The sequence below is a fragment of the Vulpes lagopus genome, chromosome 18, assembly GCF_018345385.1.
Source record: "Vulpes lagopus strain Blue_001 chromosome 18, ASM1834538v1, whole genome shotgun sequence".
NCBI classification, from domain to species: domain Eukaryota; kingdom Metazoa; phylum Chordata; class Mammalia; order Carnivora; family Canidae; genus Vulpes; species Vulpes lagopus.
In genome coordinates this window covers 44340796-44359041 of record NC_054841.1, presented here as the reverse complement: position 1 = coordinate 44359041, position 18246 = coordinate 44340796, and the positions used below count along the sequence as shown (strand labels likewise).

Below are 18246 nucleotides of genomic sequence, written 5' to 3'. Positions count from 1 at the left end.
ACCACGCTCCCAGTTCCCAAACTTTTAAGGAACTACTGAGATCACAGTCTTCGTAGCTGCTAGGGTCCACTTAGCCCCCATCTGACACCCGGCACCTGATCGTCTCTGTCACCTGTGGGATTCGCTGGCTTCCAGTCCATTTTCCAGGCTGACATCTGTCTGCACCATCTCCTGTTTCAGTTCTCCGATCTCCGAGACGATTGTGTCAATGAGCTATTCAAAGACAAAAATAGTGTGACGTCAGGCAGTGAAAGAGGCGTGCCCAGAGCTTAGGGAGCTTCAGCCACTTCAGTAGGAGCACAGAGAAGACCACCTTTTTTTTTTCTTCTTTTTTTTAAATCCTGGCTGTGTGAATTTCCTCTACCCAGGGGAAAAAATAAAGAGGGTGGGAGCAGCTTTTTCTAAAAGAAAAAGAGGAAGAACTTAGGTTTCGGTACTGCCCTAAGAAAAAGGATATGACACCCAATTTGGTTTCTCAACATGAATACAAAGAGGAATAAACAAATCTGGGTAAAACCAGGCTTCCACATTCATTTTGTTAAAGTCAAAACTCAAGAGGAATTCCCTGAATTAAAATGTATATAATCACTGTCTGGCTACAGAAATAAGCCTATTTGTTTTTGTTTTTTAAAATATTTTATTTATTTATTTGAGAGAGAGAGCACACATGAGGTGGGGGAGAGGGAGAAGCAGACTCCCTGCTGAGCAGGGAGCCTGGGGTGGGGCTTGGTCCCAAGACCCTGATATCATGACCTGAGCCAAAAGCTTAACTGATGGAGTCACCTGGGTGCTCCAGAAATAAGCATTTTAAAAATACATATATAGTTTGCAATAAATTTCCAGACATTAAGCTTACTACTCATCCTAGTCTGTGCTTTTTATTTATTTTGTTTAATAAAGAAGACTTTTAGAGGAAAGGGAAAAGAGAGGGCTGCATGGGGTGCAGAGTGAGTGAACTATAGGAGGAATGGAGAGGGAGATGTGCCCTCCTCTTGCAGAAGGCTCATGTGGGCTTGCATCCTTTAACCACATACCTGGGAAAAAAAAAAACAAAAAAAACCACATACCTGGGAAGAGATCACATCTGTCCCTGAAGGCTGGTTAAATTCTTGAGCCCACCTACTCACTACTCCTCAAACAGAATCCTTTCTGGTGCTAACTAGGCACTCTATGTGTAGAGCAGCTATTCTCCAAGTATGTCGCTGCCCACTAATTTTTAAAAACATATAGCGATTTTTAACATAAATATTATTTATGTCATCATGTACCAGATTTATTATTGTTTTGAAATAAATGTTTTCAAAATTTTCTCCATTTTAATTCCTGATACAGCAAGCATCTGTAGCTATAATCCATCATGAACACAAAGCTCTATGGGGTCCTCCATACTTTTTAATAGGATAAAGGAATCCTAGGACCATAAAGTTTGACAATCACTATTGTAGCTAAAGACAAGTGTTGTCTTGCCTCAAGCAGCTTTTATCCCACTCAGGCTCTGGCAGAAACTTCATTTGAGCTTACAGGCTGTTCTAAAATGTTGACCACATCTATTCGTTCATTAATTCAACAAACCTTTACGAGGACCCAATTCATGCTACAAGCACAGAGTAAGGTTAACAGTTTTCATACAGATGACATTCTGGTGGAGCAGAGACCACAGCCTTGAACACGGAGAAGTGCCAGGATGAAAATAGAACAAGGTGATGCTGTACGAGGCAGCTAAGCTGTCACCACTCTAGGGTAGGTAGATTGGGATGGTGAGGGTGGATCTTTGAGGAAGTGATGGAGCCCTAAATGACAAGGGAGCCATGAAAAGATCAAGAGAAGACCCCTCCATATAAAGAAAGTCCCAGAGGCTGGGGGGGCGGGGCGCACTGGCAGGAGAGGCAGGTGGGGACCAGAGGCTCATTGGCATTCTAGATCACAGTATCTATAAATTTGAGTTTTCTACACTAAGAACCATAAAAGGGCTTTAGGAGAGAAAGGCATTTTCTTTATTGTATGTTCCAAAAAATCATTTTGACTACTGGCTAGAGGTGGTTTGTAAGGGCAAGAGGAGAAGCAGCAAGACCAGTTTGTAGGCAACTGTAGGGATCCAAGCAAGAGTGGTCCAGGTGGCTTGCACCAAGGTGGTAGCAGAGGAATTAGAAAGAAGGGGGGAAATCTGAGAACAATTTAAAACAGAAATTTATAGAAGCTGATTGACTTAATGTAGAAGTGGTAGAAAGAGAGGAATCAAACTCAACTCCTACATTTTTTTACTTGATTATCAGATAGGTGGCAGTGCCCTTGACTGACATGGGTAAGGGTTAGGTTTTAGGAAGAAATCAAGTTGGATATTGGGTCAGTTAAGTCTTGACTTTCTTATTGGCCATTAAATATATTTGGTAAGTGGCTTTTAACATTCAGTATGGAGATATTTATACATATGGAAGTCACTGGCATATGTGCTGGCATTCCAAAGCCCTGTGACGGGGAGAGATTATCTGAGGAGAAAGTGGAGATGGAGAAAAGGTCCCTGCACATAGCTCTGCACGATCCCAAAGCTTGGACATCAGAAGAAGGGGGGCCGGCCAAGTCCTCCATGCTTAATGTGTCCCCAAAGTGTGTCTGGGATGCAAGCTGTAGGTGAACATTCTAGAAGCACTGGGGATGTGGAAGAGAAAATGACCAGGAGTTCCCTGTTATACATATCCCACTGGCAAAAATTTAAAAGTTTGACAATATTTGAGAATGTGGGGAAACAAGAATCCAAAATGCTGTTAGAAGAGTGTTATTTGTAGAGCACCCTCTGAAGAGCAATTTGGCAATGTCTTGTAGAGTCAATGACACACAGACCTCCTAGATATGTTCTCTAGAGAAATCTATGCACATGGGTGCAAGGAGACCTTTATAAGAATATTTGCTGCACCATTATTCATAAGGAAACCAAATTATAAGCACTTAGATGTCCATCAATAAAAGAATGAGTAAACTGAAGTATGGAATACTATATAGCAGTTAAAATTAATGAACCAGAGCTAGCAGTATAAACACATATATAAACTAAATGCTAAAAACTTTTCATAGAAGAAAAAACACTTGAAAAGGGTTACATCCAGTATATAAAGTTTAAATCTATCCCAAACTATATAATTCAATAGTGTTTATAAATACACACATAGACTACTCCAGTGTGTGATATACGGGCTATAATCTTAGTCCAGCATAGTGGTTACCTCTGGAGGAGAATGGATGAAGATGTTCATAGGTAAAGAGGTTCAACCACCTACATGTGAGATTTTCTTTCTTTCTTTTTTTTTTGAGATTTTATTTCTTAAAATGGAATGGCAAAATGATAACATGTGACAGAGCTGAGTGATGTGTTTAGCACTCTGTGATTTTCTGTATATTTATTTATAATCAAAATTATTGGGAAAATAAAAAGGGTGGATGTGTATGAAAATGGAAGGGGCTGGAAGGACCGAGAAGGTGGAAGTGAGTGGGACAAGTGAAGGTGTAGTCTGAGTGTCTGTGCTGAAGTCCTCCATTCTGTGCTGGGTCATCCTCCCATTCTGGGCCATGGCTATGGTCCTGGGCAGGGGAGTCACACACAGAAGGGTCACCCACAGCCTCAGGCAAAACTAGGAGCAAGCATTCCCATCCCCAGCAAGGAGACAGGTCTCTAGGCACCATCATCTCTCATGGCCACCATATTTATTTGAACGTAAAAATAGCCTTCCCCAGAAGAAGCCTTCTCTGGCCAGCCTGCTCCTCCTGATGCTGATTTTGCTGACACCTTCAGTAGCATCCCTAGACCTCCACATGCCATACTTGCTTCCTTCTGTGTACCTAACCAAACACAAAGAACCTAGCAGTTGTGTTTCTCGTTTGGCAGCACTCGGATGGCAAATGATGAACAACACCATTTACCTGAAATATAGAAGGAAAGTTCAGTGATAGAAAGGTGGATGAGGACACAGGGTGCACCTGGTTGCATGGCTATGAGAGCCTTCCCAACCGGGTGAGGATTTTGTCACCTACTCTCATCTTCTATTTGGCCCTAGCTCACCCATCTGATGGCACAGACTCTCTGAATGATGTCATTATACCCAGCAGGCCCCTCCACCAGCAAAAGTCATCCCTAAACATCTGTTCCTCCCTGAGGTCTGCCCTGGTGTGAATGATTGGATTTAAGATGTTCCCCACATTGTTCCCAGATACATGTATGTTTGTTTTTAATACCTATAGATATTTGATCTCATCTCTTATGCTCTTAATGCTGTTTATCTTTGAGGATAAACAGAGATAATCTGCCACCCACAGAGGGGGCAGTTTTAAACTAAGCTTTCCCATGTTAAAGACAACAGCAGATTCAACGTTAAGTGCTTTATCAAAGTTGGTGTTGCAATAGAAATTTCTCCAAATCTGCCTACACAACCCAAGACCCCACCTCATCCCTGTGCCTGTCCAGAATTCCTGGAAGACAGGGGGCTGCTTAAGCACCTGCCAAGCAAGCACTGCTCTTCACAACCCTATTTTTCTGCCCAGGACATGTGTGGACACTTGGGAAGATAGCCACAGAGCCAACTGGCTCTTATTCTGTGCAATCAGAGTAAGACAGGACACCAGGTTCCAAGGCACCAAATTAGTGAGACAGTGGTTCTATCAAAAGCACAGTATTTGTATCATTTCCAGAAAACTACAAGTCATGAGGAAGTCCCCAAATTATGACAGACACCGACAAGCACTAGGCATCATGGAGTCCACACTGATAAAGCCAGGGCATTGTCTGTACTTCTTTATCTTCCACAGGGAAACAGAGGTTGCATGCTCACATCCCCACACAGGCACAGAGAGGGCTGCTGTGTACACCAGGAGAGAGGAAGGCAAGCCAGGAGTTGGGTATCTGGATCCCCTCCCTCATTCTATTCAGAAACCTCTGTCCTTCCATCTCCCTCACAGATGAGCATTGGTGCATAAGAAAGCACAGGAAACCTAAATGGTTCACATGGGTGATTTTCATGCTAACTGGCATCCAGGCCAACTGGCAGGAGAAGGGATCAGGAAGGCCCAGGAAGGCCCAGGTTCTTTTCCTCTGTGATCTGAGATCACACCCAGGGCTCTGCCTGGGCAAGGCTGGGTCTGCAGTGTCCCGGGCGAGAGTGGGAGTCTACACTAATTTGTACCACTTTGTAATCATTCTGGTAATCTCCCCGTAGGAGGGAACCTCCTTTGAGGGGCCACACTGCAAACAGCATTGTACAATTTCAAGGATGTCTAGTGCAGCAAATGCCTGGTGGTTTGGCAGCACGGACCAGTGGTGAGTGCAACAACTTTGGGCTGCCTTCAAATCCCATTCTGACACCCTGTTGGTTGGGTCCTGGACCTATCTGGGCACACACCTTAGATCCCTGATGCTAAAGGCTTATGCTACTAGGGGGAAGCACTGTTTTGTTTTGTTTTATTTTTTTAAGATTTTATTTATTTACTCATGAGAGACCCAGAGAGAGAGAGAGAGAGAGAGAGAGAGAGAGAGGCAGAGACACAGGCAGAGGGAGAAGCAGGCTCCAGGCAGGGAGCCTGATGTGGGACTCGATCCCAGGATTCACACACTCTGGGCCAAAGGCAGGCGCTAAAACGCTGAGCCACCCAGGCGTCCCGGGAGAAGCACTGTTGGAGGGTTAAAAAGGATGGTGAGATGAAAACACACTGTGACAAGCACCTAAATGCTTCACAGTTCATATTTAAATTCTCTCTGTTTTATTAACTGTGAGCATTGCCATGAAGCAGAGTGATACTAGGAGATACTTCAAATAGACACAGACATCTCCCAGCCTGGAAAGAGGCTATTTCATTACTGGGGCAGACCTGACCTACAAAAGGCCAGTGTTTGTGGAGTCCAAAGTCCTTTGACAGCTGCCCAGAAGTCTCTAATCTCAACATCTGCCCACTAGATGCCTCTTTTCCCCGACTAGGGACAGAAGTCTTGATGCCACCATTCCTGCTCGCACAGGAGACTAGAGGGAGGGAAAGGGGAGGGACTCCAAATCTTGTGTTCTTTCTTTTAGGGTTAGATAAAGGAGAAAAATTCTCTTGAAGGCCGAGCAGAATTAAAAGGAGAAAGTGTTTACCGAGCAAGTTCTGATACAGCCTTCTTCAAATGGCAAGTCAAACTAGGAATGTTATCATGGTGTGAAAAGGGATGTGCTGCAGATATGGCAAAGACTTGAAACCTAGGGTATAGGAAAAGTCAAGTGTTTAGCTCTCAGCTATGGAATTTCTAGTCCTCCAGTGCATCAACTTGGCCTTGGGGTGTGATGCACCTTTACAGTCCCATCAACCCTGTGGGATTAGACCTACCTCCAGGTCATGAAAAACCACATTACCCAAATAATCCCTTTCCTGTCTGTTTCTGTTGAGCTGGGGGAGCATCATGGTCTGGTGGGCACATCCCATGTTGGGGCTCCTCTAAAGTAGTCTGTAAACTAATGGGCTCCTTATTGACCTTCGAACCTTCAGATGATCTCTGCCCCCAGGAACTGTCGCCACGGGGGCGACAAAATAATGAAGGCTCCTTCCTTCCACTTGCAGAAGACTGTCTAGAAAATGATGGTAGAGCATCTCAAAACCCTGTTATTTTTTTGCTTTCTAAATTTTGTGTGTCACATCCCCCAAGAGTGTTTGCATTTATATTTTTGAAATTTAGCTGTAATTGTAAACATAATATATGAATACATTCTCATTGAAAAACACAAATTGTTGTAGTTAAAGCTAATCTCCCTTGACTATTACCCATAATCCTTTTCACCTACCCAGAGGTAGCAGTTTTGTGTACACCATTCTTGAATGGTATCATTCTGTGCTTTTTCTACACAGTGGAATTGTACTGATGAATTGTCCTGTAGTTCCCTGATTTCATTCAGTGAAATGTGGGATTTATCCACATTGATACATGAAGCCCTAGCTCATTCTTCTTTTTTTTTTGCGTTAAAAAATTTATTTATATTAAATTAATTAACATATAGTATATTATTAGTTTCAGATGTTGGGTTCAGTGATTGATCAGTTGCATAATAACAGCCAGTGCTCATTACACGTGCCCTCCTTAATGTCCATCTCCCAATTTTCCCATCCCCCCACCCAACTCCCCTCCAGCAACTTTCAGTTTGTTTCCTAGAGTTTAGAGTCTCTTACAGTTTTTCTCCCTCTCTGATTTCGTTGTTTTATTTTTTCCTCACTTCCCCTATACTCCTCTGTTTTATTTCTTAAATTCCACATATAAGCAAAATCATATAATTATCTCTCTGATTTATTTTGCTTGACAAAATACCCTCTAGTTCCATCCATGTCATTGCAAATGACAAGATTTCATTTTTTTGATGGCTGAATAGTACTCCCATAGTTCAATTGCTCTGTTGTAGGGTAGCTCTATTTTCAACTTTTTGAGGAATCTCCCTACTGTTTTCCAGAATGGCTGCACCAGTTTGCATTCCTACCAACAGTGTAAGAGGGTTCCCCTTTCTCTGCATCCTCGCCAACATCTATTGTTTCCTGAGTTGTTCTTTTAGCCATTCTGCCTAGTTCATTCATTTTAAGTGAGAATGGTTTTCCACCTTAGGGGCATACCACATGGGGATATACATAAGGATATACCATGTAGCCATTCTATTTTGACATTTAGGTCATTTCCAGTGTTTTGCTGTCACAAGTGGACTGTGTTAAACATCTTTGTGTACTGTGTGGAACCTCACAGAAAATGCTGGGCTCCATTCATGTAAGAGGTTATGAGGTGGCACCACATTGTTCTCCAGGTGGCTGTGCCAAACTATTCTGCTCCATTATCTTTGGAAGTGTTCCTTTCATTTATCAGTGTTTGATTTTATCAACTTTCAAGCTTGGCCAATCTGATGAGTATAAGTGGCTTCTTATTGTTTTAATGTGGTTTGCTCGGATTCTATTTTTGTTGTTCATTTGTAATTGTTCCTCATTTATCTGTTGCCCATCTTGGAGTTTCTTGGCTTTTCTCTTTATTTAAAAGATTTTCTTTCATACTTCTTTTTGTTTTTTAATCTCTTAAGTTTTTAATGTTCGTAGAATCAAAATTTTTTCATTATGGCTCTTGTTTACTGACTTGTCTAGGAAGACATTTCTTTTCTTCTTTCTTTTCTTTTTTTTAAAGATTTATTCATTTATTTTAGAGAGAGAGTGAGTAAGCAGCGGAGGGGTAGAGAGAGAGGGAGAGAGAGAACCCCAAGTAGTTTTTACACTGAGTATGGAGCCTGATGTGGGTGGGGCTTAATCCCGGAGATCCTGACCCAAGCTGAAATCAAGAGTTGGAAGTTTGGGATCCCTGGGTAGCTCAGCGGTTTGGCGCCTGCCTTTGGCCCAGGGCAGGATCCTGGGGTCCCGGGATCGAGTCCCACGTCGGGCTCCTGGCGTGGAGCCTGCTTCTCCTTCCTCCTGTGTCTCTGCCTCTCTTTCTCTCTCTCTTTCTCTCTCTCTCGGTCTATCATAAATAAATAAATCTTTAAAAAAAAAGAGTTGGAAGTTAACTAACTAAGCCACTCAGGCACCTCTAGGAAGACATTTCTTATCTTCAAGTTAGAAATAATTTCCCCTCTTTTCTGCTGAGACTGACATGTAGTTTTGCCCATTTACATATAATATATTACTATAAGTAGGCTTTTTTATTTATCTGGAGTATAATTTTATGTATGGTATGAAGTAAGGACAAGGAGGGGAGGGATAACTCTAATATGGCCCATGCTAGTTCTCCAAACCCCTAAACCTTGGACTCTGGGATGGCTATATCTGCCTCAAGGTGCCTTCTACAGGCTAAGGAATGTGCCAGAGGGCTGTCACCTTCAAACATGCCCAAAGGTTAGGGATGACCAGTGAGGCAGAAGACAGAACTCTGCCCTTGATTTCTTTATTCCAAATGGAGAGCAAATGAACTCAACAGCTTTTTTGCAATAATTCATCTTAGCCTTGCTGATTCAAAACATCCCCTGAGGGATCCCTGGGTGGCGCAGCGGTTTGGCGCCTGCCTTTGGCCCAGGGCACGATCCTGGAGACCCGGAATCGAATCCCACGTCAGGCTCCCGGTGCATGGAACCTGTTTCTCCCTCTGCCTGTGTCTCTGCCTCTCTCTCTCTCTCTGTGACTATCATAAATAAATAAATTTAAAAAAAAATCCCCTGATCATAGCCAGAACCTTCCTATTTACTAAAAAACAACATTCATTATCGTTTTATTCCTCTATCTTTTTATTCTACTTTGGAGTTAAGAGAAAAAAAATACATCCACATACTTACATACAGAAAAAGGTGATAAGCAACACACCCCCATACTATCCTCTGAGTAAAGTGAAACAAATGGTTTGATGTTAATAACCTTTTGTTTTTAGCTCAAAGTAAAAAAAGAGCAGTGTTAAAAACAGAAATATGAGGCTCCAAATGGAGTCACTTGTGCAAAGCCCCATGTCGCAAACCAGGACTTAATGCCTAACCTAACTGCAGCTCCAAACTCTCCCAGGAGTGGTATTTTAAGCCAGTCCGCAATTTCCTAATCAACAGTGGTAATGTAAACTGAAGGACAGACCCAAGCCCTTCCCCAAGAGGAAGGTGACCCAGCCTGAAACAAATCTTTCTTTTCTTTATCATGTCCCTGTCCCTACTCCCTTCTGCCTCTGCAGGTCTCCCATGTTGTACTGCTCCTTGGAGCTCCTTTCTACTTGCTGGTCAAGATGCTGGCCCATTCAGAAACTGTTGGCCAATTAGACCTTCAAGTTTACTCAGTCGAATTGTGCTTCCTAAATAGCAGTATTTAGAGGAAACAAACACAAGTGAACAAATCTAATATTTAAAAGCAGAATTTGGCTAAATGACTGGCTTGGAATTCCTTTGACTCTGCAGCTTTAAGCAATGGGTCCTTGAATAAATCATTTGACTCTTTAAATTCCCTCATCTGTAAATTGAGGATATATTGAGACCTGCCTCTTGGGGCAGTTTAAGAGTCCATGGAGGTGATGCAAGCAAAGCCCACAGCAGATGCACATTTTTATATTTGTTGGTGGGGAGCAGGCTTACCAGGTTACATTGCTCATCATAACAAAAATCAGAGGGTACTGGAAGTACAGAGTGGGAATAAGGTAGCAGGATGTGTTGGCTGACTGTATCTGTTGGGGAACACAGCTCCTTGTACAATGCTCATGAGAGAGACGTCCACATGCTATGCCCCTAGGGGCACTTCAATTCCATGGGGTTTCTTGGGGCCCAACAAGCATGAGTGTTCTTAAAGTGGATAGAAACAATTGAAATTAGGAGATTTCCAAGAAATTCAAGACCTGGTATCCTTTGTGTGCATTGATATCTTCTGGGTATACTTCAAGATGTTGAAGGATCAGGTTTTCATAGCTTTTAGCCTCTCGGACCTTCTTAGATTTGAAAACCCGTACCAATATCAGGCAGCACAGTGGCCTCTCCTGAGACCAATGCTTCCACCAGAGGGGGAACCCTAATGCTTCTCAAGAGTGGTCAGGAGAAGGGAACCTGGCCTTACACAGCCAGCCCCAAGGCCCTTGCCAAAGCATGGCTTTCAGATAGCCAGAACCTGCTCTGTCTGGGGCACAGAGACCAAAAAGGACCCAGAGTCAGTCCTTGACTAATGACAGATAGGTGCTGAGGTATAAATGCCCCAGCTACTTCTCCTCTGATGGAGATAACTAAGAGGTAAGACTTATACTGTCCCCAAGCTCCCTTTAAGATGTAGCCAAAGTTTTCTTTGAGGGACTTTGCTTGAAATTGGACTCTTGTCTGACCTCTTTGCTGCCCCACTCCACTTTGGGTTTCTCTTGGGAGCATTTCCTGATAAGCCACTTTGATACAAATCTTTAGCTCTGCACCTATTTCTGAGGAATCAGACTTAAGATAGCCCCCAACCTTCACTCTTGGCCTCTTCCACCATTTGAAGTGGATATTCCTGCCTGTGGGTTATTCCTAGAGCCAGAGGTTCTCTCAGATGCTCCCACCTAGATGTTACTTCCAGAATAAGAACCACATCTTTTTGCTCTCTGTTGTATCTTTGGGGCTCAGGCCAGTCCCTGGCACACATGAGTTGTTGAATGAATGAGTGCTCTTCCCCCTCTGCCTTCCTCTTGATAACTTCCCTGTTCATTTTCCTCCTAGACCAGGGCTAAATCAGGACACGGAGTGGGTGGAGCTCCAGCCAGTCCATGAGAAGCTCAGCTGGACCTGGTGGGGAAGTGACTGACATGGTAATAGCCATTAAAAGGCACTGTCCAAGATTTTTCAACCATTCACCATCAACAACTATCTATGTGGTGGCTTCAATTTGGAATGCACTCTTTTCTGATCCACTGTTAAGTTCTCATGGAGCAGAAGCCATTGGCTTTATTTTTTTTTTTTTAAGCCATTGGCTTTAAAACATGATCCCTCTAATGACTAAGTTGTAAACTGCTTCTACTGGCATGTAAGAGAAGCCCAAATTGGCTCTACATCACCAGATATTCAACACTAAGTACACAGAGTCTGTGAGGGCCTGGGAGGACCGTGCTGGTATAGGTGCTGCTCATTCTGTGCAACTTCTAGAGGCTGAGCTCAGAGTTTTTTGAGTTTTGTTTTTCACCATATTTGAAATGATTCTGCAAACATTGATGTAACTTTAAATTTAGTGTATCCGTGGCGGAGGGTGGGAGGGAGTTTTTTAAAGAGACACAGTGTCGGTAGTTCAATATATGAAACATGGAAGCAACTTGTGTGGCCACATCTTGACCAGTCATTCTGCTGAGGTCCTAATTTACTTGGTCAGTTGACTGAGACCAGTATTGTGTTAAATTCTTCAAGGACTCAGAAGTCACAGATTATCACCATCCTACTGCTTGTGGTTTTGAGTTTTAACGTTAAGTAATAAGCTAAATGGCAGAAGGGCCACAAAGGACAGAGTTCTCAGAGTCAGCACTGATGTCTGCTACAGTCCTGGTCAGTTTCAGCATTTGTATTTTAAATCCGGTTTTGCATTTGATTCTTTATATTTTTACAAAATATTTATAGAGTATGTAGTAAGCATTAGGTTCTGCGAGGAGGAAGAAAAACAAAGACATAGTATGCTGTATCAAATTGAAGGTACTGTTAATTATAAGGCACACTCTTATTTTATATGTCATCAAGAAAAAAAAGAGCTGCCAATTATAATTATGACACACCACTGACTGTAGCATACAAATGTTTTCAGAGATGATACATTTAGAAATCCGTGACTCTTGGAACTCAAATGTACTGATCTACGCCTTCATGGAGCTCAAGTTGGAGAAGCCTGAGGTTTTTAGTGGCTTGTTTGGCTGTCTTGTCAATGACAAACCTGCTGTGTGGGGGATTAGCATCTTGGAGTTTACAAAATGGGGGTTGGTGAGATGACCAGCAGGCACTCAGGCCTTCTGGGCTCCTTCTGGCATCCTGTCCAGGTGATAGGGCTCTCATGGAAGGCATTCTACCTTGACCATGGCTGGAAGCCTGGCAAGGGCAGATTTCTGCATCCTGAGCAGGTTCTTCTGCCCCCTGATCACTGAGAAACATAAAGGTTGAAGCCCATTGCCATGGGAAATATGCACTAAAATCTGAATGTGGTGCCCTTTTGGCCTTCAAGCATTCAGAGGACCTCCAAGGCCAACGGAGCTTTGGGTGGATTTACCACGGAGATCAATCTTGTCCATCCATACATCAGTTCAGCCACAAACGGTTTGTTCCTACAGTTAACAAAACTATGCAAAACTCAATATAAAAAAGTTCTCTTTCAAAGTCATAGTTAGGCACTGTATAAGAAACCTACCTAAGGGTCACTTGGAACATCATTTTGTTTCAGTCTTTTCTTTTGATTAAAGCCCAAACTCTGTACAGTAAGATGCGGAACACGTGGAAGATTGTTAAGTTGCAAATGATATTTTTTTGGCAGAAAACATAAAAAAAGGTTTTAATTTTATTGCCCTGGACATCTTTAGCCACTTTTGTATTAGGCTGAGCCAAATGAAATTGCAATTGTTTGAAGGCCAAAAACTGTTGAATATTAGCAGTATCAAGCTTACATCTAACCTTGCAAAGTTAGACACACAGAGCTGGCTAACAGTGGATGTAACAGCTGGCTCAACATGGGATTCTTTTGTCCAATGACTATTTATCAGTCTCTGCCATTTGGAATTAGCTTTAACATCCCGTTGATTTTTTCTTTAATGACTTAAATCAATCTTTGACACACAGTCACTAAGTATTTGTATGAGAATTACGGTTTTGACTTTTGGAAATTATCTCTGAAGTTCAGGGCCATTCTAAGACATTGGCTAATTGTGGATCCCAGGCTTTCTGTGTGCATGAGGGAGGAAGTGTTCCTTAACCTCTCTGGACTTCAGCTTCCTCAAGCATTAAATAGATGTAGTATATATATGCAGTGGAATATTACTCAATCATTATAAAGAACAATATCTTGCCACTTGCAATGATGTAGATGGAGTAGAGAGTATACTGCTAAGTGAAAAAAGTCAGAGAAAGACAAATACCATCTGATTTTACTCATGTGTAATTTAAGGAATCAATGAATTTTTAATGCCTCTTCTGACTCAAATTCTTGTTGATCACCAGCCATCGTTCTGTGCATTTCAGGGTGCAGTGGCATGAATGTTGTCACATTCACTTCCCTTTTATCACCTCTAGCTTCCTACTGAGCTTCACTGGGCTTTCTACAAGCAGTGGAGGAGAAATAATGACTCACCCTTTCTGGAAGACAATCTGAATGTATACATCATCAATTTATGTATGAAAACTGTTGGATTCAGCATTTCTAATTCTAGGAATTGATTCAAAGAAATAATCAGACATATAGTAAAGGATGTTCGAGGCAGTATCATTCATAATAGTGAACAAGGACTAAATATCTAACAACAGTGGACTGGTTAAAGTGTGGTATAGCAATATATTAGAATACTGCACAGTTAATGAAATAGCGATTCTGTTGCTCTTAAATATAGAAAACGAACTGATGGTGGTCAGGGGGAGGTGGGTGGACAGGTGGGTGGGATAGATGAAGAGGGTTAAGAGGTACAAACGTCCTGTTATAAAATAAAAAGGTACTGAAGATAAAAGCACAGCATAGGAAATATAGTCAATAATATTGTAATAATGTGATATAAGGGTAGGTGATAACTACACTTATCATGGTGAGCACTGAGTACTATATAGAATTGTTGAATCACCATGTTGTACACCTAAAACATAACATTATATGTCAACTCTATCTCAAAAATAAATTTTAAAATGGTGATTCTGTTATATATTTATTGATATGTATAATACATGTCAGTATATCAATATAGTGATAAATTATTAAGTGGAAGAAAGGATGCAAAACAGCATGTATTCTCTGAGCCCATTTATGTAATATATTTATCTATGGATTTGTGTAATATAACAGAGCAAGATTCCAGATGCCTTAGCACATAAACACAGGGCTCATTTCCAGATGGAGCAATTAGTGGTGGTAATCTTCTCTTTCTTCTTTATATTTTTCAGTTTTTCTGCAATAAGCATATTTTTCTTCCCTTAGGAAAAATAGCTATCTTCATTTCGGGAAAAATAGAAGTAAAAGAGTAATTCAATGGGTGGGATTCATATGTAGAGCCTGGAGTTAACCGCACAGTAATTAGACAAATTTTCTTGAGAGCATGTGGGCCCTGTGATTTACTACTCTGCTGACAGGTACTTAGATTTGCCAAACCTAGAGCCAGTGATACATCAGCTGGTTGGTGTAGGCCTTAATAAAACAAAGGAAATAAGATATCCTGCCAATGGCCATGGCTGAGGTACGGAATTACATTCCTCATTTCCTGAGGCCAGGGCCTTACCAAGAAGAGTGGCACCACACCTACACAGTGTAGGTGGATTCAAACTTTTTTGATGAATCCTCTCAGCTGCCTGCCAGGGTTGACCTCAGTATGGAATAGAAGGCCCTCCTCATTCCAAAACATCAGTTTATATATAGGGAAGTGTTCTCTCTCTTTTTTTTTTCTAGTTACAAAAAAGGGAGTAAGCTCTGAGCTATAATTTCCGGTGCCCCACTGTTGCTATTCAACCCATTCCAAGTGCTTACCAAGGTCAAATGCCAAGAGAGTCCAGGGATATGTTCAAATTAGCACTTCCCCAAGTGTTTTTTTGCCCAATACCATCAGTGTAAGATGTGAGCAGGTGGGATTTCCAAATGGGGTGACTGCCCCCTTAACACTGGAAGCATCCAATGAAATCAGGTTAAACATTCACTTGAACAAAGTCATGGTGGGCTCCTAGGAACCTTTAAGATGCTGCTGTGCAGAGTGGGCCACCAGGAAAACAACGGGGCCTGCAGGATTCCACAGGCCTACTGCCCTACTACTCTTTGCTGATGACTATTTCAGTGAAGCAATGTTCTGCAGAAACTCTTAAAGAAATGCTGACTTATCAGGATGCTGACATGGCCTCTGGAGACGATAACTGCTGTATGCAGAATCTTGGTTTTAATTGCAATAAAAACAAAACCACGAAAAAGCCACTAGGAATGCATGGAGTAAAGATTCAAAGGGGAAAGAACTGAAGAGGAAGCATGAATTTGTGACTTGCAACATTAAAGTGAAAATTTTGAAATAGAACCTTAAAAACTTATTTTCTGTAAATTGAGTATGATAATGTACTCTGAGCACATCTATTTAGTTTAGGGAAGGAAGAAGGTGGAGGGATTATGAAAAGGGAATTTGGACTTTTAGAAAATGTGAAGGTCGGTCATTTTGGTCTTGTGAAGATGATTAATAAAACTGAGGCAATGAATCACTGAGGCTTTGAAACTTGTTAAAATGCCAAAGTTCTGTTTGTTCCTCATCTGGAACTGGAGCTTTGATGCATAGGTCCATGGAGGCAGCCTGGACTCAGGATTTCAGATAGGATATGCTAGCAGGTATGATTAGTGCCCTGCCCATAACCCTGGGAGGCCACTGCTCCTGTAGCCTGTGATGGCTTTCCTCTGCAAATACCTAGAAGACTCTCCTCAAGGCCTGTGGATACTCTGGCCAGAGGAACTCAGAGCAGGGTGACATCTGGTTCATGAATACCCCAGCCTCTTCCCCCTGGAGGGACTACACTGATACTACACAGTTTTCCAAGACCAAGCCCCAGAGGCTGCCTTCCCTTCTCTGTCACACTCTTCTACCTGAGTCCCTGTGATCACCTCCAAAATAGTCTACTGGTATTCACATACTGTCTCTGAATCTGCTACTGGAAAACCCAACCAATGCTTTTCTTTTTGCTATAAATTCACAGCACAACCTCTTAGGCTATTTCTTCTACGTTAGACATCCAGGTGCTTTCACCAGCCCTCAGGGCCTTTACCTCTCCCTAGTATTCCCACATAATGGGTATATGGGGGTGCAGATGATTTCAAGGCTGTTTTGGTTTAGTTTGTGTGACCAGATTTGGACACAGTGTTTCAATGCTAACCTGGTCTCATCTCCTCTAACACACACACACACACACACACACACACACACACACACACACTGATAAAGAGGTTTGCAACTCTCTTATCACCACTACAAATAAAACTAACAGAAAATATCCACCAGACCAGTATTTCTCAAAGTGGAACGTGCACATGCATCACCTGGGGAGTTCATTAAAATGCAGGTTCTGACTCCTGGATCTGGGGTAGGGCCTGGGATTCCACATTTCTAACAAACTCCTTGGCCTGACTGAAAGCCCATACAAGGAACAAGGTTCTAATGGGAACCCAGAGGATAAAACCAATGCTTTTGATGTCAGCATATTCGGCATCTTGTCCAACTGGCCACATAAGGGATGCCTAATATATACTGGTGAAATCAATTCTTGCAATTGTTATATTAATAATTCAGTCCACTAATTTAATTGAGCTACAGATAAAACAACAGCAACTGTTCGGTGCAAATTTGCAAAGATCAATCTTCCTGATGGTGGGAAAGTACACATTGGGACACTGATGATGTCAATGCACAGCATGGGTAGATAGGTAAATCAGAAAAGTGAGTCACTGTCCATGAACAGACACTTCTCCAAAGAAGACATATGAATAGCTAACAGACACATGAAAAAATGCTGAACATCACTAGGCCTCAGGGAAATACAAATCAAAACCACAATGAGATACCACCTCACACTGGTTAGAATGCCTAAAATTAACAACTCAGGAAACAACAAATAATGACGAAGATTCGGAGAAAGGGAACCCTCTTACACTGTTGGTGGGAATGCAAACTGGTGCAGCCACTCAGGAAAACAGTGTGGAGGTTCCTCAAAAAGTTGAAAATAGAGCTGCCCTATGATCCAGCAAATGCACCACTAGGTATTCATCCAAAGGATAGAAACATAGTGATCCAAAGGGCACATGCACCCCAATACTTATAGCAGCCATGTCCACAATAGTCAAAGTATGGAAAGAGCCCAGATGTCCATCGATAGATGAATGGTTAAAGAAAATGTAGGATACACATACAATGGAATATTTCCCACCCATCAAAAAAATCTTACCAATGACATGGATGGAATTAGAGGGTATTATACTAAGTGAAATAAGTCAGAAGAAGACAAATACCATATGATCTCACTCACATGTGGAATCTAAGAAACAAAACAGATGAACAGAGGAGAAGGGAGGGAAAAATAAAACAAGATGAGAACAGAGCGGGAGGCAAACCATAAAAGACTCTTAACTCTAGGAAATAAACTGAAGGTAGCTGGAGGGTAGGTGGGTGGTGGGATGGGGTTACTAGGGGACGGGCATTAGGAGGGCACGTGATGGAATGAGCACTGAGTGTTATATGCAGATGATGAACCACTAAATTCTACCCATGAAACTAATAGTACATTATATATTAACTAACTTGGATTTAAGTAAAGTAAAAATGTGAGTCACTGTCAACTCATTTACTGGAGACCTGCTCCTTTTAGGGTACTGGGCTAAATGGACATGTAAAGAAGTATAAGACATTTTCCTTGTCCCGGAAAAGGTTTACAATGTGATAGGGAAGGTAAGACAGAAATACGGAACAGGAACACATGCCTGGTGAGTGGTCACAGACGCTAGTAATGCCAACAACTTGCATTTGCTCGACATAACCTACCTGACCCTTTGGATCACTAAATAGGTTGCACTGTTACTAAAGACCTTGGCTCCTCCTATCTAGCAAACACAGGGAGCTGC

General features: G+C 42.0%; 1 protein-coding gene across 9 annotated transcripts in view; it reads right to left on the bottom strand.

Moving 5' to 3' along the window:
- Positions 1-18246, bottom strand: part of RIN2 (Ras and Rab interactor 2) — a 229881-nt gene that overhangs the window by 64963 nt on the left and 146672 nt on the right. For 6 of the 9 annotated variants that reach the window (XM_041732119.1, XM_041732120.1, XM_041732123.1 and 3 more), the window contains one exon: positions 113-213. The exons of the other annotated variants lie outside the window; for them this stretch is intronic. In XM_041732119.1, coding sequence (XP_041588053.1) covers positions 113-213 — 101 coding nt within the window. The remainder of the gene's footprint in view (positions 1-112; positions 214-18246) is intronic. 9 annotated transcript variants of the gene reach the window in all.